This window comes from Zingiber officinale, chromosome 5A, assembly GCF_018446385.1.
Source record: "Zingiber officinale cultivar Zhangliang chromosome 5A, Zo_v1.1, whole genome shotgun sequence".
NCBI lineage: Eukaryota > Viridiplantae > Streptophyta > Magnoliopsida > Zingiberales > Zingiberaceae > Zingiber > Zingiber officinale.
This window is the reverse complement of record NC_055994.1, coordinates 134,875,947-134,898,290: the sequence shown is the minus strand read 5'-3', so window position 1 is coordinate 134,898,290 and position 22,344 is coordinate 134,875,947. Positions and strand designations below refer to the sequence as shown.

The following is a 22,344-nucleotide window of genomic DNA, read 5'->3' as shown; positions in this document are numbered from 1 at the left end:
CGGAAGATTGCGCAATGCGGCAGCTGATGGGAGAGGGGGAGCAGAGCAAGTACAAGGAGTTCACATGGAGCGAGTACAAAAGGCTGCTTACAAGTCGAGGCTGGCTGATAACAGGCTCAGGTTGTTTGAGAAATCCAAGTGATCGATTCGCCTTCTTTAGTTCTTGTAAAAACTGGCAGTGCTTGAGAATTATGCGATATAATAGTTAATAATTTACAGAGGAAATTTGATCCTCCGTATCTACTTTAATTCTCCATTAAAACGTCACGATCTTTTATTTTATGAGCAATTTAAATGAGAATTTCAACGCTTAATATTCTGAAAAACGAGAGCGGTAAAATAAATATAATAATTAATATAAAAGTTATTTTTGGTGGGGTTTTTTCTTCCAGAGGTCACCGAACACCCAGGCTCCCACCGAATTCCGCCTCCCCTCCTCCTCCTCCCCAGCCATCGACACCGGGCCCCATTCGCCGGGCTCCGCCAGTGCCTCTGCGGCCGCCTCGGCGGCCTTCCTCCACTGCTCATTCTGAGCCCTCAGCCGCTTCATCTCGGCTTCCGCCGCCGTTTTCTCCCGTTCTGCCGAGCTCAGCTGCTCGGTTAGCAGTTCCGCCTTCACCGTTCTCTGTTTCAGCTCCTCTTCCGCCGATTTGAGCTTCGCCATCAGCGCCCCCTCCGTCGCAAGCGCTGCGGCGAGGGTAACGGCCATCGCTGCCGCTGCTCTCGCTCGGAAAAACGCAGTTTCTTGTCGAAGAATTCCGACCTCTTTCTCCTTCTCGAGCAGCAAAGCGTTGAGTGCCACCATCGCTTCTTCCTCTTCTTTCTGTTCTGCCACTGCGTGTTCAGAGTTCGCCTCATCATCTTTCTCTTCTTCCATGAGCTCTGCTGCGGCCACCGGTTGAACTTTGTCTTCTGCAGCCGTCACCTCCTTTGAGCCATGTGAAGCAACCACGAGTTCATCTTTTTCCACCAATTTCATGGCAAGAGTTTGTTCGGCATCGAGCTTCGCGGCTACTGCAGAATCCAATTGAGCTTTCAGTTTCTTAAGCTCCTCCTCTGCTTCGCCAACCTTCTGTTCCAGTACTTCCACAGCTCTGGTACTGCGCTTCTTCTGGATCTACAAAACAGCAGCCTCGTAGTTCAGATATTACAGCACAACCGTTTGGATCGGAGAAGTTTACCTCTTGCAAGCGGCCGCGAGAGGACAAACGGTCACCGGACTTAGGGGCGCCGCCGGCCAGCGCGGCTACTGGGCGGTGGAGGACGTTGGCCTCGGAGCCGGTCTGAGGGCGGAGCGGCGCCCGCTTCGGTAATTCGAACGCTCTGTTTCCTCGAAAAAGATTAGCGAAAGACGAAAGATTAAGAAACTAAGCAAAGTGGAGGAGGAGTTCGAACTCTGCATTACCTCGACCTCGACATTGGAGAAGCTCGAGCTCGACTTGATACAGCAGATCGTTCGCAGCCTCCCTTAATAGCCGGATCGAGTTCGGCAGCAAAATCGCGCGAGGATAAATAGATTAAGAGCAAGAAATTTCAAATTTCGAATCAGAAAAATTGTACGGACCAGATCTGGCAAAATTATTGTAGGTTATGCAGTTATATTTTGATACAAGAAAAAGAAATATTAAATTAAATCGAAGAGAAATTCTTAGATTGGAAACAATGCATAGCAAATCCAAAATAACTGATACTTTTGTTTTTTTGTTTAATAATAAAAATAATTTTAGAAAGAAAAAAAAATAGGACAAAAGGCTTCTCATATCGCTTTGTTGTTTTACAACGCACAATTCTTGGATTGGCTCAAGGGATGATCCTCATTTATAAAATAGGTAGGGATCATTCATCCCCATCAATCCAGATCAAGGGATCATCTCCTCGATCATTTTTTACGGTCCAGAGGATCTGAACTGTCTGACATGAGGATCTACCTCTTGATTGGACTTGCATTTTTAGATCTTCCTAACAAGGCAACGTGTCTAACGCCCTAACCGTCAGTGGCTGTCGCTAGGTGTTGGATTTCGAATTTCAACGAGCCTTTTCCTTTCTCGTAATGCTGGCGTATCTCTGACGTCATGCATTCAATATTCGAGTCAAACACACGGGCATCGACAGGCTGGATCGACACTTCAACAGGCCCACCAAGTCACTTGGCGCTCTAGATTCGTCGTATCTTTTATGGTGTAATTGACCAAAGGCGCACTAAAATTTAAAAAAATAAATAAATCAGACAGCATTTTTTGAGAATGATCAAAAGTACATTAATTTTGGATGATCTGTCTGTTGTATCGTTCCCGTTAAAGTTGATTTTTTAATTTCTGTTTTTTTTTCTCTCCATCTTTTTTCTTATTAAACTTTTATTTTTCTCTCTTTCACATACATACTGTTATACTGATTTTTTAAAACACCGCAACTTAATTACACTACGTCGCGGTGGTACTGTCAGGATCGAAATGCACCAAGGGAGTGAAATGTACTTCTAAGTTTTTAAAGTTTTTCGTTCAAATTAGCTGGACATCGTAACGGAAATAAAAGTTAAGAAAGAAATACTACTTGATGAAGAAGCCGAATTTTAAGTAGTAAAATAGTTGAATACTACTTGATGAACAAGAAGAGGAACAGAAAAATCTTAAACAGCCAACCAGATCAGATTTGTTTGGCAGCCATTTTCTTCTCCTGAACTTGTTTACAATACAAGTGAGCACACAGTGAATCATTCTGAACAAGTATTTAACTTTTCTGACTACTGAACAACAGCAAAGCTAAGATCCAGCATCAAGCAAAAATGCAGTAAAATTTGCAGTAAACATAATCTTGATTGCAACGACAACATCGCTATACAGGCACTGAGTGTGATTTTTACAGTTATCTTGTTGACTATTCAAGACCTTTGTATGCATACACAAAATAATAGGTAACCATGCTACACAACAGGCTCATTAGCTAGTTATGGACGTATGACCTCAAATTCACAACAGAAGTACCCAAACCAGGGGAAGAAACCATAATGACCTAATTAAAGAATAAGGTAATAATCGAATACAGAGAACAAATGTTCGACAAACCTTGCTGATGCCAGTTTGATCGGTGCTAGTCAGAGGTTCAGCCTTGTCAACTGTATTTATAAACACTAGAAAAGAATAGGAAAATCAGCATTTGAAGTATAATGAGAAGAAATGATTTGTCCACCAAATGACTATAGTATCTGAAGACAAATCCCTCTACTCCAGTGTCCCAACAGACAACCAACCAGCCAATGCTTTGAGTTGAACTGCTCAACACAAGTAGACCTAATCACAGGAAAATTTGTAAATTGTAACCAGTATAAGAATTAAGATAAATTGTCATTTAAAAAAAATATAGAGAGAAGTGGCAAAGACAAAGAAGTGGAAATGATCATTTAATATATGAAGTGTGGATATTGATAGCCGTAGCACCATGAAGAATAAGATAATGCATGTGAAATTAAGTTGCATATGTCTACATTTTTGTTGTAAGAGCCAGACCATCTAATTTTAGGGGATCTGCATGCATATCAAATGCAGAAACTAAAAGTTTAGTATATTGACCTTACAAGATGAATCAAGCCCAACAAGGAATTCAGCCATATCCTACCAATTCAACTAGTTTACTTATTTTTTTAGTTGTTGAAACCGTCTGACACTATAGTGTTCCATTTCAGCTACTGAAATAAATAAAGCCTATGAAATTTGAAGTAACTTTTGTTGTTGAAAGTCTTTAAAACAATGTATCCCTGACCAGGAGGCTACCCATTATACAAAACCTGTCACTAGGTTGCATGTTCATGTCTACAAAGGTACGGAAAAGTGAACTTAAATGTACTTCTGAAAAAATTCTCATGTTTTTTTTACTATAATCTTAACATATATACTTTTGCTAAGTGCTAACAAAATTTTGAAACTATATTTTTAAATTAAAAAATCAAACTTATCTTTCAGGTTTTCAAAGTTTTGAGTAATGAGCTATAGCCCACATCGCCTTAGCATTTTTTATTTACACTCACAACAATAGAGCAAACTCTTCTTGACACTCCAATCTATTAACGCATGTAGTCCCCAACTATTTTGGTAGAGCTACATAGATCTTATTGCTCCATTGAATTTTAATATTTTTCAACCTTTTTCTCTTGGATATATTTCCATCTTTCTACACTTTTTCCAGCTTTATGCTACACCAGCTTCTGCCTAATGCCTTCTTCATCAATCAAAACTCCCTCAAATAAATGCATTCTTAGGCTCTTGGAACTATGATCAAGAAGTGGAAAGACAGCATGATTCATTTTTTCACTTTTATTAATAAAACAAACAAATGCAAGAAATCCCCATGTAAAGAAAATGAAAAGTTGGTTAAATAAAGTGAAAATGGCAAGCTGCAAACTTAAACAATAAAGTAAATTCCTAATGATGCAGCTTTTGATTGAAATTGGACAGCATTCCCATCATGGAAGAACATGGAAAAAGTTATTTAATTTCTTTGTCAAAATATTATTTCTGTTCCAAGTCCAAAGACTACAAGAGTGCTAGATAATTGATGTGCCAGAATTTTTGCTACTTGTGTCAGGTTAGTAATTGGTTTTTCCAGTCTTCTCTTGTTATCTCAGCGATTAAAAAATGGTGGTCACTTGCTACTTGTTCATAATTTCTTAATTTATGAAATCTTAAATGGAAAACTATGTGATGGAGGTAGATTATCCAAATAACTCATGATAACCGGGATAAAATTGCCCATATTTGGTCAGATCTTGGATATCTAAATGTAAATGTTTAAAAAATGACAATGATTTTTAGACCTTTCAAACAAATGATTGATCAGATTCTCTTAGTAGTGACATTATCTAATTAATGGAAAATAAGATTTTCAAGTTGACAACAATGCAGTTCATGTTATATCCATGAAATTTCATATTCTAGAACATGCAAATGATAGGCCACTCTGATTTTTATAACTCGTTCAATAATGAGGCGAAGATTCGTAAGGAAAGTTGAAGAAATTACCATTTTTTATTCAGTATCACGGGCAATGTGGGTGGAGATATAGACGAGGTGTTGTAAGCCTGGCTTGAGTTCCTTATTGCAGAACTCTTCATACTCCCCTCCGTCACCTGCCTTCTTCTTCACCTCGACCACAACCATGGATGGTGTAAGCTCATATACATCCACGCCGATTGTCAACGGGCCCTTCTCACCCTCTCTAGTTCCTTCCAAGCTGATCCGGCATCCATTCTTCCGGACCTTAAAGCTCACACCCTTTGCAATATCCTCCAATTTCGATACTATTGCTTCGACAGGCTCCTTGGACAAGAACCTGGTCATCTCCCCTTTCTCTTCAAACAAACCTGAGAGGTCAAAGCCTCTTGAGAAAGATATGATATCAAATGCGGTAAGGCTTGGTGGCCTTAACAATGGATGACATTGGTACGGCTCGTCGGAGAATGATGCTGGACAGGATGCCACGGAACTATCCGATTCTGACCCTGATTCGTATGTCTCATCCGGCTTTGGTTGATTACTCTGCAATTGTTCATCTTCTGAGTCTGAATCGTTAAAGCTATGTAATTGGTTGTCTTCGATATAAAATCGGATGTGTCGGAACCCTTTTCTGAACCAAGGATTCTCCATGATCTCCGGAATGGTGGCTCGGGATTGAGGATTGACATCAAGGAGGCGATGGAGGAGATGGACAAGGTCCTGCGAGAACCACCGTGGGCATCGGAAGGATCCTTTGTGGATCTTCCGGTACATGGCCACGATGCTGCGGTCGTGGAAGGGGAGATAACCAGCCATGAGCACGAAGAGGATGACACCACAGGACCAGACGTCAACCTTGGCGCCATCGTAGCCCCTGCGGGATAGCACTTCAGGCGCGACGTATGCGGGCGTGCCGCAGAAGGTATGCAAGAGGCCATCTACGTGCATCTGCTCAGCCACCGCTGATAGGCCGAAGTCGGAGACCTTGAGGTCACCGTTATCGTCGAGGAGGAGGTTCTCCGGCTTGAGGTCTCGGTGGAAGACGCCTCTGGCGTGGCAAAAGGATACGGCGGAGATCAGCTGCTGGAAGTAGCGGCGGGCGGTGTCCTCGAGAAGCCGCCCCTTGGCGACGCCGCCGAATAGCTCGCCGCCGCGGACGTACTCCATGACGAAATAGATCTTAGTCTTGGTAGCCATGACTTCGAAGAGCTGCACGATGTATGGATGGCGTACGCGGCGGAGGATGGCGATCTCGCGCTTGATGTGCGCGGCGAATCCTCCCTTCACGATCTTCTCCTTGTCGAGCGCCTTGATGGCCACGAGCTCGTCGGTGCGAACGTCGCGAGCGACGTAGACCTTCGCGAAGGAGCCGGCACCGAGGAGCCTGCCCACATCAAACCGCCCGAGGAGAAGGCCGCCTCCTCCGGTATCCTTATTCCTCCTCTTCTCAGTCAAACTCATCTCCGGCGCGGCTGCCTCTGCCATTGGCTACGATCGGATCCCTAATCCCTATTCCCTATTCCGATCTCAAATCTCAAATGAGTAAACTCGATCGCTCCGTTTCTCTCGTCAATATTTGCGCCTTCGATCCGAGGAACGACAAGTGCAGCGCTAATGTCGAGAGCTATTTATATATAAGCTGATCGGCCGGGCGCCGCGTCGGTGGTGGAGCGACAGCATCTCCCAAAATGACGCGACGGCGAAGTAACGGAAAAGGCCGAACTCGTCCCCACCTCGTCTTTAGGATAATGGACGATGGATGGCGACCCCGTTACGCCAGTTTTGGGGACACGCGGAAGGAGGGTGCGTCACCGCGCTGGCACATTCGACAGCTGGCGCCGAACCGTCCGTGTTATTGCGAGGAACCCAACGCGTGCCAGTAAACAACTCCTGTAGCTGGCGTCGCCCGCCATGTGGCAAATCTGCGGTATGGGAGAGCGTGACATTTCAGTTCACGGATGACGCTATCCTGAAGGTGTGGGACTCTCTAGCTGGCCTGTTTCCGGAAGTCGTTGGGCGGCGGGACCGTTGAACGACCGCGCGTGGGCAGCGGACCGACCAGTCGATCACCAACGACTACGAGGGCGGTGGTTCGACGCCGCATGTCGTATGACGAGGTGAAGAGCGAAATGAGAAATCATTTTGGATGATATTTATTTGGGCTAAAACTACTCGATTAATCTCATTAATTGGTGACAATGGCCAATAGCAGAACAAGTATAACGGGATTTGTTGTTGATGCATTTTTTGTGTGGAACAAGGACACTAAAATTATAGTCGAATTTATTTATTAGCTTGTGATTTTTTTTAATCTAGATATCTTGGCTTGCGTCCAATTAGTTCTAGAGGTTGATGACGCTCCTTCTTATTTTGCCATCAAATAGATCCGAAATCACTTACATGACAATCCAACTGTCCTAATAGTTAGCCCGTGAACCGTGATTACATTTATATAAATTTGTTCAACAAATCTCCCTTGGGTTGCATATAGGGACCGATCCAAAACTAAAATTTGAGGGGGCTTGAAATTAATGAGATGGATTGGACATGGGTAGGGTGCGGAGGAAGTCGATTTTAATGAGTTAAGTAAAAAATTTATTTGTTTTTGGGCATAGAAGGACAACCCAAGCAACATCCATCTATAATCATATAACAAAAAAAAAAAAGCATATAATATTTAGCAACTTTATGCATTTAATATCATAAAGCAATATATCGAAACACCTATAATGATAAGTTGAATCCATCTCTACTAATGACTAATGACTAATAGTTATTTATAAGTTATCTTCTTTATATTAATCTAGAGATAGATTGACAGAAACACTAGGGAATAGCGAATTACTTTTTATCACCTATAATGGTAAGTTTAATAGTGAGAAATGTTGGTGCTATTTTCCTAAGTTAAAATTGATCAGTTTGACTAAGCTTGAATTTGATCAAGCTTGAGTCGTGATGGTTGAGTTTTGATGTTTGACAATGTATGAAGATTGGAAGTGCAATCGTTTAGGGAGATTGTTGGTGCAATTCTCTTTTAGTCAAGGTTTGACCAGTTTGATGTGAAGAAAAGTCAAGTAGGTCAAGGTTGATCGAATACTTGATTGGGAAGTCCAACAGGAAGCTTGGAAGAAGAAGGAGAATCATGGTGAGTGAAGTCAGGTGAAAGTCCTAGTAAGTAAAGCTAGGCAGAAGGAAACCCTAGTGAGTAAAGCCAGGTGAAAGTCTTGGTGAGTGAAACTAGGCAGAAGGAAAGTCTTAGTGAGTGAAACTAGGCATAAGGAAATCCTGGTGAGTGAAGCCAGGTGAAAGTCTTAGTGAGTGAAGCTAGGCAGAAGGAAAGCCCTAGTGAATGAAGCTAGGTAGAAGGAAAGTCCTAATAAGTGAAGCTAGGCAGAAGGAAAGTCTAGTGAGTGAAGTCAGGTGAAAGTTCTGGTAAGTGAAGCCGGACAGATGAAAGTCTTGGTGAGTGAAGTAGGCATATGGAGATCTAAGTTGGTCAAGGTTGACCGGACACCTGATGTTGGGAAGTCCAAGTGAGTCAAGGTTGATCGGTCACTTGGCACAAGGAGAAAAGTCCAAGTGGGTCAAATGATTGACCAGACACTTGGTGAAGAAGTCCCAACAAGTCAAGGTTGATTAGATGTTAGGCAATGAGGAATCCCAACAAATCAAGGTTGATTAGATATTGGGTAAGAGAACTCTATACTTCGGTTTGGAAGTTAGTGTTTGGTAATCGACTAGGTTAGTCGATTACCGAAGTTTAATCGATTAGGGTAATCGATTAAGCGAAGTCCGCGAGTGCACAGAAATATTCATAATCGACTTGGTCAATCGATTACGACAATCGATTAAGCTTGGATTTCCCAAACACACAGAGAGTTTGGTAAGCGATTAAATGGGGGGAGCTTAATGGCTTACGATAAGTTCTTGCGCGAACAGAAAACTTCATAATCGATTGGGTTAATCGATTAGGAAGACTTAATCGATTAGGCTAGTCGATTAAGCTTGAAAAACTAGCCATTGTACATGTGATAAAAGGGCTTCGCGATTGCCTCCATATTCTTCTCCGCTACTCATCGCCGGACTTCGAGCTTGGAAGAGAAGTGTTGTGACACTTTCCAATTACTCCAGAGGCATCTTTATCAACAAGAGAGCAAGCAAGTAGAGGTTTTCGTTTTGTATTATTGTATTTTCTTCTTGCGTGAGTTGTATTCTTGTTGAGTGGTGTTATACGAGGTTTCTCCACCTCCGGTAGTTATCGAGAAAGAGTTTTTTTTATAGTGGATGTGTGCGAGGGCCGAATCCTTGAATTAGTCATATCTTCTTGAGGTGGATATCAAGTAAATCTATATTATTAACATTGGAGAGCTTGCTTCGAATATTCTACTGCAAATCATCATTATCAAAGTACGAAAAGTTATTCATCCCTCTCTAACTTTAAAGTGACCCAACAAGAAAATCTATAAATTTATATATACTGGAAGTATATTATGATATGTCCTTTATCGACCTAAATAGCTTTTAGTATTTGATTATTGTACTCTTAAATTGTTTATATATATATTTTAGAACATCATGAGAGGAGAAACTAAACTTTAAGTTTTATTCCTTAGTATTGTAACTACAAAACACGAAAAAACACTAGAAAATGTTAACATAAACTTAGCGATCACCGCCTTGCTCGGACCTGTTGGCTAGTGCCCAGAGGCTCCTCGGCCTTATCGGTACTGCACTTGGGCGACCCAACATTTAGTGGTTAAAAATGAATCCAATCTATTAATTTCATCTGAGTTAATCCGAAAAAATCAGATTTAGACTGAGGGTTTCAGATTTGAATTATATTTAGATTGAGGGATTTTGGATTGGTTTAATTTCGGATCAAATTGGGATCAAGTTCAGATTTGGATTGACCTAAATTTAGAATTTAATGTGTATTTTAGAGTTAAATAAAATTTTATTTTTAAAATTAAGATATTTATATACATAAATAATTGATTGTAGTATAATAATGATGACATATAGAAATAAAAGTGAAGAATTATAGGGAAAAAATAATAAAATTTTTTGAGTTGAACGAGTTATTTAGATTATCTGGGTTATGTTCGGGTCCCCGTTTAAGATTTTTGACTTGAGTTCATATTTGAATTGGGTTCAACTTGAGATTTTTTTTATAATTAATATTTAACTTGACCCAAATCTATCTGCCTCATCCGAATTAACACCCCTACCAACATTGCTTATCCTTTAGAGGTGTCAATTCGAGTGGATAAGGTGGATTCAGATTGGGTTGAAGATCAATTATTAAAAAAATTGTTGATTTGAATCCGAACTCAATTTAAAAATCTTAAATCCGAACCCAGAGCTGGATAACCTAATAACTCGTCCCATCAAAAAAAAAATTTTTCTTTATTATTTTTCTATAATTTTTTAATTTTATCTCAATATTTCATCTTTCTTATATTATATTCGATTATTTATATATACAAAACATCTTAATTTTTTTTAAAAAATTATTTTAATCTTAAAATATCTCTAAATGATAGTTATCGTAAAACTTAAGCCACATGAATTCTAAACAACCGAAATAAGAATTCGAATTTTTTTACTGTAATTACAAAGAACTTGAATGTAGCGAAATTGTCATTGTTCTTAGTGTAGAGCTCATCGATCCAATAATCCTGCGGAAGAAGAAGGTTGGCCTTCCGGAGGAGTTAGGATTGACGGCGCCGAATCCTCTTCGTCAATGGGGAACAAAGAGACGTTTCAAAGATTATCCTAATCCTCTGGAGATCAACCCATTATATAGTGCACATCTATTATCGACCCATCGATAATAATAGATGCGGGACTATGGATTCTACACATATGAGATCCACATCCAATTACCTGAAATCCATTAGATATAAATTAGATCACTTTAAAAGGTTCGGATCGTATTTACGTGTGCAACTTACAAATAAACTCACATAATAGGAATAATTATATCCAATACTAAATCTTAAATTTAGGTGCAAAATTAAATTAATTCAAAACCCCTAATCCACCTAAATTCGAAAGTTTTGATTTCTTTTGGACCAACTTGAATCTAATTGACAGGTCAGATTCATTTTTAACACAGCTGGTGCCCTTTCAATTATTCTGTTGTCACTGAAAACCAGTCCCCCAAGCAATTCCAGAGACGTAGGAGATTTTTGCATTATATTTTCTGAACTGCTCATTACACGACTGCAGTTTTCCAGAGGTTTTATTGGAATCCTGATGTGAATCAGAATAATAAAAGTTTCCAGGAGCATGAGCAGGAATTCAAGGGGTTAAAAGATCAAGAAGTTAATAAGCTGAAGAACTCTTCTTATCCATTCTCTCCCCTTAATATCTCCTCCTGTCTCCAGATGGATGTTGATTTTGGACGAAGGCCCAACAGCTGTTGCAGTTGGCCGCCATTAATTTGCCTCATGTGCAAATATCTCCTGGCCATGGACCAATAAGCTGGAACCTGGTTTTGGCTGCAGAATCCAAAAGTGTTTTCCTTTGTTTCATATCTGGTCAAACTTCTGATCTGTTTGACAGCTCAATGCTGCACTACTTTTCGAGTCTATGATGAACAGTCAAACCCTGTTTAATGAGCCTGGAAGGCCATGCTGCTAGGACCTGCCCCATTTTGATAGATACGATTGTTATCATGAGCAGCAGGAATCTGTACAAAGTCCACATCTCTGCTCTAGCTTTGTGAAGCAGTGGGACAAAGCTTCACGGGCCAAAAAAAGGGCGCTGTGGATAGGATCCTAATAATAATAGCGAGCTTTATGCTCAATCATTTTGCTCTTCATTAATGGTTTCTATACACATACTAACGCTGCAATCTGCTCTGTGGCGTGTCAGAGCAATTTATCCTAAATTGCTCAATTTTTTAAGTCGAAGGAGGATATTTATCCATTCATATAGCTCTAGAGATTTTTGAGTTGAATGTGATAAAGTTGAAATATGTTGCATAGTTGAATCAAAGCTGTCGAGTCTTCTAAACCCCTTTTAGTTTAAGAAAGTTTTTTTCCCCATTTTTTCCCACCTAAGTCAGACTTTACAGCTACATTTTTTTTTTCTAAGTTTTGTTCGGTCAATGATTTTGATCCGGATTTATGAAAATTTTATGGTAAAAGTTTTGAATTTATCCATATTTTTTTATTAATTTAAAATATCGAAATGTAAAGAACACAGAAAGCATTTATTATTGCGTTGGAGAGGGATCTCAGCTGGAGTCTCTTTCTTCTCTTTCGCTACTCTTTTCTTCCCCCTTTCCCTTCTCCATACCACCTCACATGGCCTCACTGCCGCTTGGGGCCCATCATCCGCCTCCGCAGCCCGAGCACGACGCCTTCAATCCCACCGCCCCTCCCCGGAGCTCTCAGATGGACGAGGGCAAGGTATTATCCGCTCAATCCTCCTTTTTCTTCTTCCCCTTTTGCTGTTCTTCACCTTGTCCATCCTTGGTTTTCGTGCCTCCGTTTCCTCTTGTGGGGTTAGTGAAGAAGTGGCTACTGTAGGCAATTCGGACTATTTCCTTGATATCTCCGAGCAGCTTTTCAGATTGTGTGCTCCTCCTGTCCTGGTTGAAAAAAAAAATATGTTTATTTATTTATGTGAATGATTTCCTCTTTTGTGTGATATATGGGTATTTCTTTCTGTCTGATTTGTTCTCTAAAACAATAGCAATTATTTCGGGTAAATTTTTAGAGAAAGTAATTCTTCTCGATCTATTCATCAATTATTTGTAGTTTTGGATAAAGCTTACCTGTTCCTTCCCCATGATTTTCAGCTTTTCATTAGTTTTTTTTCTCGAAGATCTGACGGTCTCTTGGTTGCGGAGTTCATCTCTAGTCCTGATTAAGGAGAGATCACCTTTTATTATCAAGACAGTTCTTTATTGGGTTGATGTTTTTCGAACTACTCGTTTTTCGAACTACTCGTTTTTCGAACTTCTTTTTCTAGATTTCTCAAGGCGAATTGTGAGATACTATACACTCTTGTGGTCCTTTCTGTCTGATATGGAACCTTAAACTATTTGATGCCGTCCCCGAGGTCTTGTTTTACCTTTCTGGTTATGTACATAAATCGTATTTGTTTGTGCCATTCGCTAGGGATTCGTTTTCTCTCAGCTTACTGAGTTTCCCGTGTTAGTTGCTAAATCATGCCTGATTGCAAGTATTCATGGTCCTTGAGTTATTCCGTGTATTTGATCTTTACATCTGTTGCTTTGCCGTTTTCATTTTTTTCTTCTTATATATAAGTACCAAATGTGTAAATCAAACTTCTTGTTCATTATGAATCTCAGCAAGTTTCAGTTCCTGAGGAAAATGATGCAGTCACTGGTCATATAATCTCCACCACCATTGGAGGAAAGAATGGTGAACCTAAGCAGGTTGGCAGCTGCTAAACAATTGTGTATGGAAGCAAACTATCTTCATGTTTTCAGTCCTTTTATTTGGTGTGCAGACCATTAGTTACATGGCGGAGCGTGTTGTTGGAACTGGCTCATTTGGGATTGTATTCCAGGTAATTTTCGTTTGTTTTACATTTCCAATAAGCTGGATCTATATGGTGCTTTGAATTCATTTTTTTTTCTTTTGGCAGGCCAAATGTCTGGAAACAGGAGAAACTGTTGCTATAAAAAAGGTTTTGCAGGATCGTAAATACAAAAATCGTGAGTTGCAGTTGATGCGCTCAATGGATCATTCAAATGTGATATCTTTGAAGCATTGTTTTTTCTCCACCACAAGCAAAGACGAACTTTTTCTCAATCTGGTAATGGAATATGTACCAGAAACTTTATATCGAGTTCTAAGACATTACAGTAGTGTGAATCAAAGGATGCCACTTTTCTATGTGAAGCTATATACGTATCAGGTAAATTTGTCTCTTTCTTATGTAATTCCTGATACACAGAACCATGTTCGTATGTATTAACCTTTATCTTTTTTTTTTTTCAGTTATTTAGAGGTTTGGCTTATAGTCATACAGTTCCTGGTATCTGTCATAGAGATGTAAAACCACAAAATGTCTTGGTAGGTTTTTGTACTTGTAAAAGTGCAATATTTCATCAACCATGACTGCTTCAAACTTAGTGAATTGTTGAGCTTTCTGCAGGTAGATCCTCATACTCACCAAGTCAAGCTATGTGATTTTGGAAGTGCAAAGGTTTTGGTATGTGTTATTCAGAATAAAACTGTGGATGTGTATTTTAGTTATGGCAGATTGATTGTTTGCTTTTTTTGAAAAAAAAAACTATTTGGAAAGATCTTTTAATTAGGTTTTGTATGTGTTTTTTGGAATTAAACTGTAGATGCCTATTTTATTCATGGCCTAATTTTGTTTCTATAAAAAGGATTGCTTGTTTGTTAAATGAACTATTTGGGAACATTAGTTTTCTGTATTTAGCTGAAAGGTTCGTCAGTTGGTTGGCATGTTACTTTTGCAATGCAGCATTCTTGCGGTATCTTTATTGTGATTCTGTTAATTTAATCTGATCTTTGCCTGAAAGCTTTGAGCATTTATAACACTCAAAGTGTCAGCTACTTAGTCTATTTAGTCAGTTTCTAAGTATGTAGAATTAGGAAGAACTAGTTTCATGTTTAAACTTTTGGCAGATGTGAAGGATCATCGTAAGTAGATCATGTTTCCTTTGAAGGTATATGAAGGTCTGGCCGGGTGCGCCCCCTGAGAGATGGTTGAAGGCTTGATTACAGATATACCAAGCAAATAGGGATATCTTAGAATAGGCTATTCTTTTCAAATCCCAACATCTTAATTGTTTGTGGTAGTCATTTCCATTGCCCTTGTAACAACAATGCTGGTATCTTTCCATGGCTCATTTGATTTCTAACATAAATTTAAACTCATCTTAGGACAAAGCCAGAATTCTATGATGATTCAATTTTTTTGACAATAAGGTTAGTTGTTGACACATGGTGATTCCTAACAGCATAGAATGTTAAAAGAATTATACATTCCATTTAATTAACCTTAGTAATATTTAGATTAAGTTTCCATAAACTCCAATTTTTGTGAGAGCTTTGCCATAGTAAATACAAGGTGACTGCCGAGGTTTTACCCATGATGACTCCTAAGAACATAGAATGTCAAAAGAATTATGCGTTCCATTTTATTAGTCTTAGCTGGATACTAGATTTAATAAAAAAATATGGGAGTTTTATGTGTCAAATATTTAGGTTAGGTTGCCATCAATTTTTTTTAGAGCTGTGCCATTGTAAATACAAGGTGACTACCGAGGCTAGATTTCCATATTTTGATAGAACTATTCTGTCAGTTATACGGGCTAGTGTTTCATAGTAAATATCTCCTCGAAGCAACGAGGAACATGGATTCAAAATTGTAACTGGGAAATGCCTAGTGAACCAGAGAAAGATTATATATAGATATTGGGACTGGAATATTCAGAATTAAGCGAGGAAGATAATTGCACTAGTTGCTTATTAAGTATGTTGACACAGTTTTTATTTTAGTTTCTTTGTCCTCAATGCTTCTTTTTTCCAACAAAAGGATACTAAGATCATTATTTATTGATGTTGATTAGTTTTTCATTATTGTCCTTGCCTTTTTATAATTCATTTGCCCTATCAGGTCAAGGGTGAACCCAACATTTCATACATTTGCTCTCGTTATTATCGTGCTCCAGAGCTTATTTTTGGAGCAATAGAATATGGAACATCTATTGATATTTGGTCAGCAGGATGTGTCCTTGCTGAATTGCTCCTTGGTCAGGTATTTTTTTTATCCATTGTTACTTCTTTGGTGATCCTTCAATGATGACCCTCATTTTTGGATTGTACTGGGTGACAATTTATCGTGAATTTATTTTATATATGTTCAGCCATTGTTTCCGGGAGAAAGTGCAGTAGATCAGCTTGTGGAAGTAATTAAGGTATAGATTTGATGCATTTATCATATTGGTTCTTGTGGTTTTGAAGAATAAGGTTGCATGCCATGATTTTAACATTCCTTTTTCTTGCAGGTTCTTGGAACTCCAACTCGGGAGGAAATCCGGTGCATGAATCCTAACTATACAGACTTTAGATTTCCACAGATAAAAGCTCATCCATGGCACAAGGTTAGTTATTTCCACTTTTTCATGTCAATTTTGAAGCTTAAGCTAGTTATGGGACTTCATAATACAGGCAAGGAATGTGAGAACTACAAAGCCAACTTTTGTATTCTCACTGATTCATATAATCTGATTGACTTAAGGTTATTGTTATCATATTATTGGTTTCTTTCAGGAATCTAATAGTTGCTTTTAATTGATACAGATATTCCATAAAAGAATGCCACCAGAGGCAATAGACCTTACATCTCGCCTTCTCCAATACTCTCCAAATTTTCGCTGTACCGCTGTAAGTTCTCTACCAAGTATAACTTAAAATGATACAGTGACAGAGTAGCAGCTAGATTAAGCTCCTATGTCACGTATTAGTAAATTTATGTAATATTTTGGTACCTTAATGTTTACTACTTCCCTGCACTAAAAAAAGTTAAAAACAAAAAAAAAAACAAAGAGTAATGCTGTTCACTTGTGAGGGCTTGGCTTCCTCTATGTATGTTTGCTTGGTATTAAATTTAGTCTAATGTTGCTCAGTCGAGTTATTTAGTTGAATATAATTTTATTTTTTACAGTTGGAAGCATGTGCTCATCCTTTTTTTGATGAACTAAGAGAACCAAATGCAAGGCTGCCAAATGGTCGTCCTCTGCCTCCTCTTTTTAACTTCAAGCAGGAGGTAAGCTTAACATCTTCTGAAAGCTGTGTGGACCTAGGATGAATGCTTTGCTGGAAAGCTCTCCACTGATTAAGATAATTTTTGTTCATTATCAACTCTGATCAAGCAATTTACCTCCTACCTTATTTCCTTTTACCTGGTAAAAGTACCATATTAGTTTGTCTTATTTTAAAGAGAAAACATCGAATTGCAAGTCTCAGATATTTTCTGTAGGTTACATGAATTTTCTACCGGCACAAACTTTATGCAAGTATCTGCATATTAGTATCCAAGACTTCGCTGTGATCTCTCTTTTCTTTTTGGACGTGCACGTAGTTCACTTTTTGCATATCAAATCATTGGGATTTAGGACAGTTTAAGCACCCTCTTCTCCTTTATGAACGACAAGTTGGACTTTTAACAAATGTGATTAAGGTCTACACTCATGTGGTCGTTGATATCGTTTCATGTCCTTTCACAAAAAGGAAGATTGTCTGTTAGTTGAAAATTTACTATGTTTTTGTGGATTTGAGCTACTGGCCAAATACCAAAAGGTGGAAATGAGACAGGAAATTTTGCCATCTCGTTAGCCAATGATTGTGCTTCCGGAATTTACTTAATAATCTAAATATTCTCCTGTGTAACAACAGGATTTTCTTGATAAGATTGATGGATTTTGTCTCTACCATTTTTTTGCAGTTAGCAAGTGCATCCCCAGAGCTCATCCACAAATTGATTCCAGGACATATGAGGCGGTAACCTGGTTTCAGTTTCTAGCGGTTGCCTGCGAGATATTAAAATTATCTCCTTAGAATATTCTTATCGAAAGCAAGTAATCGACAATGCAGTGTTCATGCCATGGTAAAGTCCAGTAAGGACACTCAGTGTGAGCTGCAAAACTGGAGCTGCTGATGGGTTGTATGATGGATTCCGATATCTTATCCCTGCTTTTCATTCTTTTGTAGTTTGTACAAGGTAGTTAATAGAATGAATATAATGATGTAGCTTATGATGGCTTGTAAATTATCTCTGCCTTGTAGATTGTCCAATGAAGGCTCAAACCCTGTTTATTTGATAATGTCAAGTGTATGGTAAGGTTGGAGAATTGGGCGTAGTTCATGTTTCTTTCTGTTTTAATCCTTTCTTGTATTGTATAAAATGTATCAACTCAAGTTTGACATTTTCTGCATTTGGGGAAAATATTTGCTTTGCCTTGTGGCTGAAGTGTTAAATAGTAGCACGCCAGCAGACGTTCCTCTGAATGGAAATAAATCGGGGTTTGTGGTTGAAGTATAATTTATAATAGAATAATTTAATCGTATTTATGATATAATTTAATGCTAACTATAAAGTATATGATGTAATTTAATAATATTAAATGAACTAAATAGCCTATAAATTAAAAAGCAGGTCCATGCTCGATCCGATTCTTTTGTAAATTATGTATTTTGATTTATTCAAAATAAATTCAACGAATAATTCATTTAATTACCAGCTCATCGAACAAATATCACTTGAATCCAGAAGTGAGTGAGAGAGAGAATGATAGGGAAAAACAAGAGAAACAAACGTCCAAATTCATGGCATCACCAACGGCAGGTGGATCGACGAAATCTCAGGCGTCGATGTTTGAGATCGAACTCCCAGACGTGCTCCTGCTGCAGGATGTTACCGATGGTGGACACCCCCGGCCACGGCGCTGCCGTAATCCCGACGCATTTCACCCCCTCGGCTACGTCGATGACGTAGCTCTTCGCCGGTGGTTCCAGCCGCACGTCGCCGGACATGTGGATCGCCATCTTCGGCACGGAGACTGCGGGTCCTGCTGCCGTCCAGTTGTAGCAGTGCTCGAAGGGGGCCACGCTGACCCTGGGGACCCCACTGAGGCTCCGGCTCAGCTCCGACGAAACCAATCTGTACGCCGGCTCGGCCAGTACGGTGAGGCTCGTGCCGGAGTCGAGGATGGCTCCGCCGCCGCGACCGACGTCCCACACGCCGGCGGGGATGGGGAGCATCTCGCCGTTGATCGAGACGCCCTGGACGCGGACGCCGTAGAAGGGCAGGAGGCGGGGATCGAGGAGGAGTTCGGTCGCGCGGCGGTGGGGAGCGGCGAGGGCGGGAGTGAGACCGAAGGTGAGGCGGCTGGTGGCGTTTTTGGGACTGAGGTGGTCGACGAGGCAATAGGAAAACCGGCCACCGAAGCGGGCAGCTGCCCGGGCGGCGAAGGAAACAGGGCTATAGCCGAGGCCGAGCACGCCGTCGGAGGCGCGAAAGCTGGATCCGACGAAGGAGGTGGTGCACCCAACCACAAGCCCCCGCAGCTTCCTGCGGCGCTCGCCCTTTGTCAATGTTATCGTCGCAGATTCCTTCGCGAACACGCCCTTCGCCGTCGATCCGTCAGAGTAGCTGCGACCCGCCGAAATTTCATTGCAGGGAATCGGAGAAGCATAGAATACATTTTAATAAAACGTCCAATCTACTATTTAAATTAAGCAGGAAACAAGACCAGAATTGTTGCGGAGCAGAGCAGTAATGGAAGGGATCCAATGCCACGTTACCCGTAGTTGTAAGCACAAGGGGTTTCCGGCGTCGGACACCTCCTCAGCGCGAAGGGAAGAGAGGACTTGCACATGTGCGCCGAGCAGCGGATGGGGGCGTAGGAGCTCGATCCCTCCGGCCGGAAGACCCTGCTTTCGCCGGCGCCGGCATCTGAGCCGCCGTGACTCCGAGGGCGGCATTTAACCCAGGTGAGGTCGCTACCGGTGTCCACCACCAGCACGAACCTCTGCGCCGGAGTGCCTAACAGGAACCGCACGAAGTACTGCCCCGTACCGGTGTAGGCCCCCGACGAAAGCGGCATGGCGAAGGACTCCTCGGCCGCTGGCGGGGCAGAGGAGGCGTTGGAGCCCGCGAGTTCTCTCCGACCGTGCTGCTGGTTCTGCTGGTGCCCGATCCTTTGGGAGATCATCCGCTGGCGGAAGCGATCGCCGTCGACGAGCCCGCGGAGGTGGCCGAGCCGAGTGAGATATCGATGCGGAAAGCGGCTGATGAGCTCGAGGTGGAGAGACTCAGGTGGCATCTCGCCGGCGACGAGGCCATAAGAGCAAAAGAGGAAGAAGAGGAGAAGCGGAGGCATCACGCTCCGATCAGCTTCGCTAACAGCCTCATTCAACAAAATTTACACGTATAAAAAAAAAACAGAGATCAACACAACAGCGAATGCGATTTTTTATTCATACCGTATCATGAAGCTTCTCAGTTCTCCTCCCTGCATAGCTTTTATTACTTCATCATTTATACAATTGTCAATCCTGATTAGCTGTAGTCAGTGTGGCGTTAATCGTTAGGGTAGGAAAATGTGAATGTTGTCACTGCACATGCAAAGCTCTGGAGACTGAGAAGAAGAAGAAGGAGAAGAGAATAGCGGCTGGAGAGGTAATAATTGGTACAGTTGGGAGGGCCTCAATGACAGTGAAGTTACAGAGTTCAAACATCTTGGATCATGCACAATAGGCCATGATGCATTACCTTCATTTTATTATGATAAAACTCATCGTATGTTATCGTTCACACTCGTTTTAGTTAACAACATCTACACCAGATAAACTCATCTGGTCTGCCAAGAAATACCATTGATCCAGCGTGCTGCTCTCGGTAAGTACGGCAACGGTAAAACCAGTCTCCGAACTTGGTAGAGAATTGGTGGATATATCAGAATTGAACCGGTCAAGCAGCCGGAACGGATAGGAGTGGGCCAGGCTGGACAGCTGGAGAGCAGTGGCTCATAATGATACATTATCACACACACAAACACACACCATTATTGAAATCTGGAGGCAGGCGTCGTCGTCACATCACATGGATTGAGGGCGCGGCAGGCGCCGTACGATTGGAGCCGGACGGTGGAGCAGGCATCGCTGCTGCTGCTTCTTCTTCGCCCTGGGTTGGAGTGGGGTTAGGTGAAACACCAAACATGTTATCGGAGGGCGGCCCCGCCTAGAGCCAGTTAGCTACCAACACCACGTTGCGTCCAGCGGTGGCCTGGTCATCGCCGCATGTCGTGGTCTCTTAATTATACCATGGCCATTTCTTTGTAAATAAAAATACATTCTTCCTCTCTTTCGACCAAAAACAATCAATCAAACAGACAGACAAACAAAACACAATCGTATCTCTAATCTCACTTTACTTACAGATATCTCAAATATAAGACAAGCGTAAAAGATTAATTGTCCGTATCTGAAGTCAAAACTCCGGTGGATAACTTCAACAGGCTGTAATTTAGTTTTGGTCTGTCTGTTTGTTATCTGAACCGTTCCGAATTCGTCGCAATCTTAAACAAATTTCTCAGCTTTAAAATTTGGTCATTGATACTTCATAAATAATCTGCCATCTCTAATAGACACAGATTAGGCCCTTGGGGGAGAAAACAGAAGGAAAAAGAAATGGACTTGGTACATGGATTTTGATGTTCGGAACAGATGTAGGAATTGATCAGGAATCGGTGTCCGAGTCACAAAGTGTTCGAGAGTCAGAGTCAAAGTCAGAGTCAGATGGAGCTCGAAGTTGGAATCGAAAAGTAGAAGGTATTCTAAAATCGAAGTCCAGGTCAGGAGGTGCTTGAGCTAGTTGGATAATATGTTAAAGATTTGTAAGAGTTAGTAAAATTATATTAAATTAAATTCAATTTATCTGATGATTTGAACATATAATCTTAAAATGTCAACGGAGGTTGATTTCTATCAAGTACTAAGTATAGATTACAAAGTGCAAAGCGGCTAAGTGCAGAGTGGTCGAGTGCAGAATGATTGAGTGTAGAGCGACCGAGCGGTTGAGTGCAGAGAAGACGAGTGTAGAGCGACCGAGCGGCTGAGTGCAGAGCGGCCGAGTGACTAAGTGTAGAGCGGACGACTGCAAATCGATCGAGCAACTGAGTGCAGAGCGGTCGAGTCTAGAGTGTCCGAGTGGCCGAGTGTAGAGCGACCGAGTAGATGAAGATTTCAAGGCCTGTGATGGACGTAATTTCTTTGAAACAGATTCGTCCTACTGCCGACTGTGTTTAGAGATTTTCTCGGGTCGTTTATTTCTCAGGATACAACGGTTAACCATAATATACACTAAGTACTGGTAGTTACGGTGGATTGAAAGGTACCTGACTACTATCATGGATACACTATCGAGCAAAAGATGCACAACAGAGAAGAGCGAGAGGGAAACGTAGGTCCGAGAGAAGTCACAGATTCGCATCCGTTTTCAAAGGGCTTAACCATGCTGTAAGTTCTTATCAAGAAGATAAACTATATAACCTAGTAAATTATCTCATGCGCAAGCTAGCCAAATTCAAAGTTCGGGTCAAGTCATTTCAAAAGGCGGTAACAACCTTTAAGGAAATGACTAACCCAAACTTCTTGACTGAATCTATTCAGACTGGAACTTTAAGTTAAGTCCAACAACTTGAGGAAGAGAACTCCCGTTTAAAAAGTCAAGTCAAGGAATTGAATAATATATTGGAATGGTTCACCCTGAGTTCCAAGAATCTTGATCTGATTCTTAGAAAACAAAGAGTCGTATACAATCGATCCGGACTTAGATATAA

The 22,344-nt window shown here is 40.9% G+C and overlaps 4 protein-coding genes across 5 annotated transcripts; 1 reads left to right on the top strand and 3 right to left on the bottom strand.

Moving 5' to 3' along the window:
* Positions 1–335: 335 nt before the first annotated feature.
* On the bottom strand, positions 336–1,551 carry LOC121981943 (interactor of constitutive active ROPs 4-like). Its single transcript, XM_042534743.1, has 3 exons — positions 1,406–1,551; positions 1,182–1,323; positions 336–1,117 (listed from the first exon to the last, which is right to left on the bottom strand). The coding sequence occupies exons 1-3, from the start codon at positions 1,417–1,419 to the stop codon at positions 365–367; spliced, it is 909 nt and encodes a 302-aa protein (XP_042390677.1). The 5' UTR covers positions 1,420–1,551; the 3' UTR covers positions 336–364.
* Positions 1,552–2,783: 1,232 nt separating this feature from the next.
* LOC121981942 (CBL-interacting protein kinase 19-like) lies at positions 2,784–6,683 on the bottom strand. Its single transcript, XM_042534742.1, has 2 exons — positions 5,013–6,683; positions 2,784–3,287 (listed from the first exon to the last, which is right to left on the bottom strand). Exon 1 carries the CDS (start codon positions 6,468–6,470, stop codon positions 5,019–5,021), a length of 1,452 nt encoding a protein of 483 aa, XP_042390676.1. The 5' UTR covers positions 6,471–6,683; the 3' UTR covers positions 2,784–3,287; positions 5,013–5,018.
* Positions 6,684–11,838: 5,155 nt separating this feature from the next.
* LOC121981941 (shaggy-related protein kinase iota-like) lies at positions 11,839–17,948 on the top strand. Its single transcript, XM_042534740.1, has 12 exons — positions 11,839–12,403; positions 13,312–13,398; positions 13,473–13,532; positions 13,611–13,883; positions 13,967–14,041; positions 14,124–14,180; positions 15,618–15,758; positions 15,868–15,918; positions 16,009–16,104; positions 16,304–16,387; positions 16,668–16,769; positions 17,448–17,948. The coding sequence occupies exons 1-12, from the start codon at positions 12,299–12,301 to the stop codon at positions 17,505–17,507; spliced, it is 1,191 nt and encodes a 396-aa protein (XP_042390674.1). The 5' UTR covers positions 11,839–12,298; the 3' UTR covers positions 17,508–17,948.
* A 252-nt stretch (positions 17,949–18,200) lies between these two features.
* LOC121981940 (aspartic proteinase NANA, chloroplast-like) lies at positions 18,201–20,256 on the bottom strand. Of its 2 annotated transcripts, none has more exons than XM_042534738.1 (3): positions 19,988–20,256; positions 19,307–19,903; positions 18,201–19,154 (listed from the first exon to the last, which is right to left on the bottom strand). In XM_042534738.1, the coding sequence occupies exons 1-3, from the start codon at positions 20,020–20,022 to the stop codon at positions 18,335–18,337; spliced, it is 1,452 nt and encodes a 483-aa protein (XP_042390672.1). In that variant the 5' UTR covers positions 20,023–20,256; the 3' UTR covers positions 18,201–18,334. The 2 variants fall into 2 exon arrangements, with proteins under 2 accessions (XP_042390672.1, XP_042390673.1); XM_042534739.1 differs by having other exon boundaries at positions 19,307–19,911; positions 19,988–20,254.
* Positions 20,257–22,344: the final 2,088 nt, after the last annotated feature.